Raw genomic sequence first — 8107 nt, 5'->3', positions numbered from 1 at the left:
ATGATGGCAGCGCAGATGAAATAGTGATCAAAACACAGAGAAATGCAGTGAAATTGTCCCAGTTAGGGAGCTTTTAGAATCAATTTCATTTTGCAATGATTATGTTTTTGCATTTGCGCCCTTTAGGATAGGCTCTGCTAAAAATCTAGTGTAAGAAAGTCATTGACTCGAATCGCTAATGCATAGCATTACTGTGTTATGGCCCATTTCAATACAGTAATACTGCAGACTTTTGTGTATAGTGTGTGTGTCTGTCCTGTGTGTTTAAAATGTGAGGCTATTGCTAGGCACAGTACAGAAATACATATTGGGTGTGTGGCTAGCTCAGTTGTATTGCCTAGGCCCTAGCTTGGCGCATGGCATAAACAGAAGAAGGAAGATATCACTAGCTAGCTGTACATGTATGGATCGAGGGAAAGAGCAAAGGGGAACAGATAAGACATAAATGCATGCTATTCCTGTTTGAATGCTGTCTACGTTTTCTGGCTGCCAAAAATATATGGATATAGTGATTCCTATCTTATTCTGTTTAACACTGGATTCTTTACCGGGACATTGACATTGGGAATTGGGATAATAACATTGTGAGCTCCACTACAGACAGATCTACGAATACAGGACATTATTTAGCTGGGCTAGTGCTAGGGATCCGTAGGGGCCAGTGTTTAGGGGAAATCCTAGCTTGCAGGAGGGCAACCCAGCCGGGAACTGGCCAGCCATGAGTCGTCTTAATTCAAGGTACAGTGAGCAGTTGTCCATTATAACAAACGGAGGAGGCCAGCCGGAAACCTCCTTGTATTTCATTGTCTGTGTATGTACATGTAAATCATGTGTATTGTAAGTTGTCACTATTGTTTGTAATTCAACTGTAAGACTGTTGTTGTTGAGTGCACAGCAATGCCTGAATGAACCTGTACGAACCTGTACATTGTACATCTCGTAGCTTGCTTTAGCTTTGTGACTTAATTGTCTTCTGTTTAATAGCCTTAGTAACATAACATGGCTGAAATATAAAGGTATAGGTTTGAACAAGGTTGTGAAGAGATACAGACCGACCTAGATCTATTAATAATAATGATAATAATGCATGTTCAATTCTTATGTAGCGCATATTACATTATTGTCTCTATGCGCTTAGATACGAGAGAGAGAGAGAGAGAGAGAGAGAGAGAGAGAGAGATAGAAGAGGAAAGATATTAAAAAAAATATTGAGCTTTCACCGTTAAAAAGGCATTAATCACTTTATACAATTATCAAATCATGCAATTGCAATTGATATCTACATGTACATGTATAGGCCTTCCTGTGGTGTTGTTAAGATTGCTAGTGCTATTATAAGCCTGTATTTCATGAAAGATAAAGATACATGTATAGCTACTGTAGGTTTTTGATAGAATTTCAGGTTATGAACAGTGCAGTGTTGGGCATAATGCTTGCTCTCACTTGAAGTCCACGTTTATATACTATCATCTCTTTTTCCCCCACACCTTCTTAGGCTTAGCATCAATTATTTGTATTCCTATTAGAAATACAAATAATAATAATAATAATAATATTTGTATTCCTAGATCTATATTAAGTAAAAAAAAAATTAAAAATACAAAAAACATTAAAAAAATTGTTTGATTCATGATATTTCACAACGTTTTGTTCACTTCAAAGTAAGTACGGTATTATTTTCTAGTAACTTTAAACTTGAAAGCCCTGTTGAACTTTAAAGGTAAAGACCAGTATTGGAAACGCCCCAATTTAAAAAAATGATTTGCAAGCTCTTATTACCAATCATGTGAAAGAATATGTTTTGAATAATACATGATGATAAAAATGTTGACGGGAAACCGCCTACTAATTAATATAGGACTATTTGGTAAATTAGTATATCTCTCGCCTGTTGAGAGATACAAATGCACGTGTCGCGCACGTGTGTGTAGTCCCATATACATCTTTCTGTGTACAGTGATTCTAACTTTATGAAGACTTGGCCAAATTTCTTATCATTTTGATGATTCCAGAACCTTGCAGTGTATGCTAGATGATCAACCTTTTCTGATCGATTTCACAATGTTTCTTTCACAATGCAATCGCATGACATAACTGGTCTTTAGCTTAATTAAACTTGAATGCTCTTTTGAACTTTAAACTTTCATCTGAGCGTACATTGTTTGTATGATATATGCATAACTTCCTATATTTCAATAGATCTATACCCTGTTATACCCGCCTGATGGCCATGCCTAGTACATTTATAGCAGGCAGTTAGATATACATGTAGGTGTGCTGTTTTCTCTACGCTCGAGTTCATGAAAAGTAAAATGTGAACCGAACAAAACTTGCATCATTAAAGCACTCGGGATGTTTCAAGGTATAAAAATATCCCTCAATATTGTAAAAAAACATGGTTTACTACATGTTGCTGTCACCGACCTGAAGAAATGAGAAAACTCAAAATCTTTGAAACGGTACAAAATTTATGAACGGAAGTTGCCAATCCAGCTACATACATGTACATGTACATGCTAGCCAGAAGCGAAGATATTATGGTATCGCAGAGAGAACAAAATACAAATGTAATAAACGTCAGGTTAGCAACCCCCCATGGACGTGCTGCAGCGCTAAATTAATTTAGTTTCTTTTTTTTTATCCTCAATGATACCATAATACTGTCGCTTCCGGCTAGCACTAGCACTAGGAAGATGTTCTGATTAGATTTAGGGATTTTAGGGTAAATACATGTAGGTGAAAGGTGAAAGGTCATAAAGATCAATTGACATCGAGTATCTACATGTAGGCTCTTCATTCTCATCGTAATATTCCAAGAATTATTCAAGGCTTTTTTCTTCAAGCCATGATCGTAACTAAATTTAAACAGAGGGGTTTTGAAGACACAGTCGCGTATACTGTCTTGTTGAAATTTCTATTAAGTTCTTTCAAGATTTAGAATTCTTCGGAAACATCATACTATAACACTTTGAATTAAGCATGGACAGTTTACAATGTACAAATGTAGGCCTGTACATTACAAGCAGGGGTACTCAGAAAGTATAGAAAGAAATTACAGGTCAAAGTGATAAGATATCAATCCAACGAGAATGAAAATAACTATCATTGCAATAGACCAGTTTGTAAGGTAGTTAGCACATGGTACACATTACTTGAAATTTCCACTGATCTTTCAAGCGTGGAGAGGTCCCTTTTGAGCATTATAATCATTGTCAAAGGGATGAAGGTGCTGCAAGAATAGCTTTTCTCCCCCCCCCCCCTTTGAAAGTAATATCCGTAGTTCAAGTGGAACCTTTTTTATCATGGAATGCACTATTGACACATAACATGATGTGTACATTTGTACATGTATGAATTAATTATTACAAAACGAGAAGATCATGTATCTAGTATTTTGTCTCTGTGGCTTTTACAATTTTGTAGAAATGTCGCCCTTGTGTAGATTGTATCTACATGTACAGACTGGCTTGCTCATCAGTTGTATCACTCACCATTGTAAGGCTTATCACATTACCATCACCATCACCATAAACCATTTGAGTGCTATCAGAGCATCATCATCATCATCATTAATTTTATTTCCCTCTCATTATTATATCAAGATCATCATAATTGTCATCATTTTCAATTGCATCATACTCATATTGGTCACCAGGGTCATTGTATTTTCATTAATAGGCCATTAAAAAAAAAAATCATGTTTAGCGTCCCCGCCCGCTTCCTTTTGGGGGGCAGCCTCCTTTTTTTTTCTTTTTCTTTTTCTTTTTTTTTAGCGAAAAAAAACATTAAAGGTAAAGACCAGTTATGGTCATGCGATTGCATTGTGAAAGAAACGTTGTGGAATCGATCAGAAAAGGTTGATCATCTAGCATCTAGCATCTGCAAGGTTCTGGAATCATCAAAATGATAAGAAATTTGGCCCATTCTTCGTAAAGTTACAAGCACTATACAAAATCAAGATGTACATGGGACTACCCTATATCTCTCACAGTCCATGAGAGAAACAAATTTACCAAATATATGAATTAGTAGGCAGTTTCCCGGCAAATTTGTTATCATCATGTATTAGTCAAAACATATTCTTTCACATGATTGGTAATGAGAGCTTCCATTTCATTTTTTGAAATTGGGGCGTTTCCAATACTGGTCTTTACCTTTAAAGAAACACTGTGCAAAAATTATCTATTTCTGATTTGGAAAAAAGAAAACTAATGCCGGCGGCCTCTGATCTTGAAAAATAGCCCAACTGACAGGGAAAATGTACTGAGCGGCCATTTTGAAGAAGAAAAAAAAAGGGGCCTCCTCCTTCCTATTTTTCAATAAGGCAGGATGCCAAACATGTTTTGTTTTTTATTTGGCCTTATCTTTGTATTTACTATCAACTGATGCATACATATAAATACAGTCAAGCCTGCTTTAGTGACCACCTGTCTACAACAAGCACATTTTTTGTTTCCCTTGAAAATGGTTTCTCATTGAAACATGTACTAAAGGATTCAAAGGAACCTGTCTTCAAAGACCACCTGTCTACAACAAGCCCATTTGTTGTTTCCCTTGAAAATGGTTTCTCATTGAAACATGTGCTAAAGGAACCTGTCTTCAAAGACCACCTGTCTACAACAAGCACATTTTTTTGTTTCCCCTGAAAATAGTTTCTCATTGAAACTAATTGAAACATGTACTAAAGGAATCTGTCTACAAAGATTACCTGTCTACAACAAGCACATTTTTTGTTTCCCTTGGGCGGTCGCTGTAGATGCAGGTTTGACTGTAGTTTCTTCCAAATTGATCTCTTTCTCCACTTTGGCAGCTCTGATGTCTTTGGAGTTAATGTAACAGATCTTTTATCCTGTCAAATTTGTTCAATGTCAGTGATGTTTGTTTAGGTGAATCAATACTTTGCTGGATCTTGGCAGATATTGATAACAATATAACTGGAAAGGTTACATGTACATGTACATTACTTCCTTGTGGCTGTTTGGTTTGGACTCTAGACAGTCAACAGACATGTCAGCATTGAATTGAAAAGTGCTATTTAATTTTCTGGGGAGGGGATTGTGGTAAACCATCCACCCACAGTCTTTTAGACATCAAAATAAACAAGAAATATGTCAGTGGTAGCAGATACACAAACAATAATCTTTTTTATCAGCTGAAGAAATTGCCATTTTGAGATTTGCATCAATTTAGTGAAATCTCAAATCCCAAACATTCAGAACTTCCTTGTTTGTTAGATTTCTCCCACAAGGATCAACCTGTTTGTAGGGTTGAACTGAAGGGCCAAAATAGATATCTCCTTCAGCCCTGAAGAGAGGCTAACGTGTACATTAAACTTATGAATATTTGATGTAGTAATTTAAGTAATGCCCCTAGAAATGGGAAATTATTTTTGGCCCATGGTATTACCCCAGCACAATTGCAATTTCTATAATGGGCAGTTGTTTGGGGGGATTTAGAATACATGTAAATGGCCGTCGTCGAGGGAAGGTCCAGAAGATGATGAAAATATTCCATTAATTCTCGCACATTTATATGAAAATAGTACTGCACACAAAGAAAATCCAGCTAGGTTTTAAACTGAATTCAGCCCCCAAATTATACATTGATAACACATTGACGTAAATGATGTGTTTACCCCCAAACAGACATGTACAATGTAGGTTGGATGTATACCATCCATTTTTGACTGCATGCATGCATAAACAGTACTTTGAAGTGGAGCCTAAAGGTCCTCCCAGGAATTCAAGGCACCTACCTAGCCCTACATAAGTGTGTTGAAATGATACCTTAACCCTACAACAAATCAAGGGTGTGGGGCTTGTGGAAATGCATCTGACATCCCATTTGCACTAAAAGCGTGGTTTTAAGTGGGGCATTTGTCGTTGAATTTCCTTCCCCACTTTGCGTTTGTTGGATCGTGCGAGTACAGGGATGACATTCATCAGATGAGAAGGTTGGACTACCCGTGTTAAACCAGGGCTTCTCATTCTATCGCATTTTAAATGCTCTTCATCTTCATACATGTCATGAATACCATTCAATAGATTTATTAGCTGGCCAATTGCCAATTACTGTGCTGTATGGATTAGTAATTGGAGCAGTGTTCAGCTTTTATGACAGGGAAAAATGACTTAACCTGTCTATTAAAGTGAAAGTTGCAGTGTCTGACAGTTTAGTGTTTAATATGTAAATTAATCAATCATGCAGTGCCCAAAAAGGCTTGTTTTCACTAGCTCGAGATTGCCAAATTTCCCGCTATTTGAACTATCCCGATCGCAAACTATCCAGCTAATTTGCGTCTTCATCAGCCCGAAGTTGCAATTAGCGGGATATTTGGTCGGGATTATCAACCCAAGATATCTTGGAATAGTTTGCAAAATATCCCACTATTTGGCAAAATATCCAGCTATTTGTCTGGTGCGTCTTCACCAAACCGAAGACTCACACTTTGCGCGAACGCTGAGCAAAATATCTTGAGCTAATTTCTCAAGGTCGAGTTTCAAGTTTCGAGGTTGAATCTCCAGCTGATGAAGACGCGATTTGTAACTTGGATTATTTCCCAAATCAGAAATAGCGGGCTATTTGGCAATCTCGAGATGATGAAGACGCGCCTAATGAGCATTGTTGTGTGATGTCTTGTGATTTTCCATGCTTCATACATGTATGAACAAAAAGTGAACCCATATGAATCCTCAATCATATTGTACATTTGAAGATTCCTTTCACACTGTAAAATAGATTGATATTTGTGTGAGAATTTTGAAGAAAAAAAAACTATTCAGTACTTGTTTACTTCACCTGGGTTGGGAACGGAAAGTGAGAAATATAGATTAATGTCTTGCCGAAGGAATTGAGTTGTCCGGCACGGACTTGAACCCTGGACCATGATCTTCATGGTCCTTTCCCACTCGACCACCACTAGAGGGTACTCTTGAGAATGCCTTGTAAACACAAAAGTCAATAAAGTAGGAGTTTTCATCTATTTGTCTTTGGGTTCGTTTGTCTATAGACTTTCCTGTTGCCATGTTCCTTTGACGGATCTTCTGTCATTTCATATTCATTTTTTTTTCTCGTTTGGGAGGCGCGATGGCTCAGTGGTAGAGCAGTGGTCTCATAACCGGGTCCTGGTTTAAAACCAAGTCGATGCACTAGTGCCCTTTGTTATTAAAGGTACTATATCCCTTTTGCAGCCGACCTCAAATTTTGTAGAACTTTGCAGGAATTATGAATATGTCATGTATGTCCTATCTGTGAAATTTAAACATTAGCAGTGTCCTTATATTCAAATTATGCAAGGAAACCCATTTCCTTGCTAGACTTCACTGTCAGACACTATTGAGTGACGACTGGCTTTTTCTTCTTTTTTGGTAATAACATACATAACATGAGCTGTAAATTGGTACATGGGCAATTCCGTATGGGAAAGAGGAAAATCATCAAATTCTTAATTTGATCCAACTTCAATAATTTAACATTTTCCATGTAGTCAAGAAATCACTTGTGACGGAACTGAAAACCGTTTTGAAATATCTTTTACGGTTTTTCTGAAAAATTTATTTGAAGTTGGGGCTATTTTGGGGGCCACAATCACATGATCATGATTTAATTTCTTAAAATTCAGTGGAGCAATGTATTTAAAACTTATTCCTCTATATTTATTCCTAATTGAACAACATCACAAATAGGAATCAAGATTTGCAAATTATTTTCAAAAAATGAAAAAAGTTTTTGTGTGAGAGATTTTTCAATTTTACCCTTAAAATGGCGTAATTCCGTTACCAAAATTTGAAAGAAGTTTTACTCACAAAGTTATTTCTTACTTTTTTTTTTTGAAGTTGCAAATTCTCTTCCTTTATCTACCTACTGACAGCCCTAAACATTAATTTCAGAAGTATCTACTTATTTTCCTATCAAAACACTGGTAACGGAATTACATGGTAACGGAATTACATTGGTAACATAATTACAAGGGGTAGCAGCATTAGTAATGAGTGGTTCGTTTTTCAAGAGATGGACCTGCTGCCTCATGTACATATAATGTATGCTGTGTTACAACATTTTTAATGGATTTTGCCCCTTTTTTTTAAGTAGTGGCTTATTATATTAA

The 8107-nt window shown here is 36.6% G+C and overlaps 1 protein-coding gene across 2 annotated transcripts in view; it reads left to right on the top strand.

Moving 5' to 3' along the window:
- Positions 1 to 301: 301 nt before the first annotated feature.
- Positions 302 to 8107, top strand: part of LOC587456 (beta-arrestin-1) — a 48290-nt gene continuing 40484 nt past the window's right edge. The window contains exon 1 of one of the 2 annotated variants that reach the window (XM_011683962.2): positions 302 to 738. In XM_011683962.2, the coding sequence (XP_011682264.1) occupies positions 719 to 738 (20 nt within the window). In that variant the 5' untranslated portion in view covers positions 302 to 718. The remainder of the gene's footprint in view (positions 739 to 8107) is intronic. The other variant, XM_030981631.1, reaches the window with a different exon arrangement.

The sequence above is a fragment of the Strongylocentrotus purpuratus genome, unplaced genomic scaffold (assembly GCF_000002235.5).
Source record: "Strongylocentrotus purpuratus isolate Spur 01 unplaced genomic scaffold, Spur_5.0 spur5_scaffold_12, whole genome shotgun sequence".
NCBI classification, from domain to species: domain Eukaryota; kingdom Metazoa; phylum Echinodermata; class Echinoidea; order Camarodonta; family Strongylocentrotidae; genus Strongylocentrotus; species Strongylocentrotus purpuratus.
Note: the sequence above shows the minus strand (reverse complement) of the source record. Positions and strands in the feature narration are given on the sequence as shown.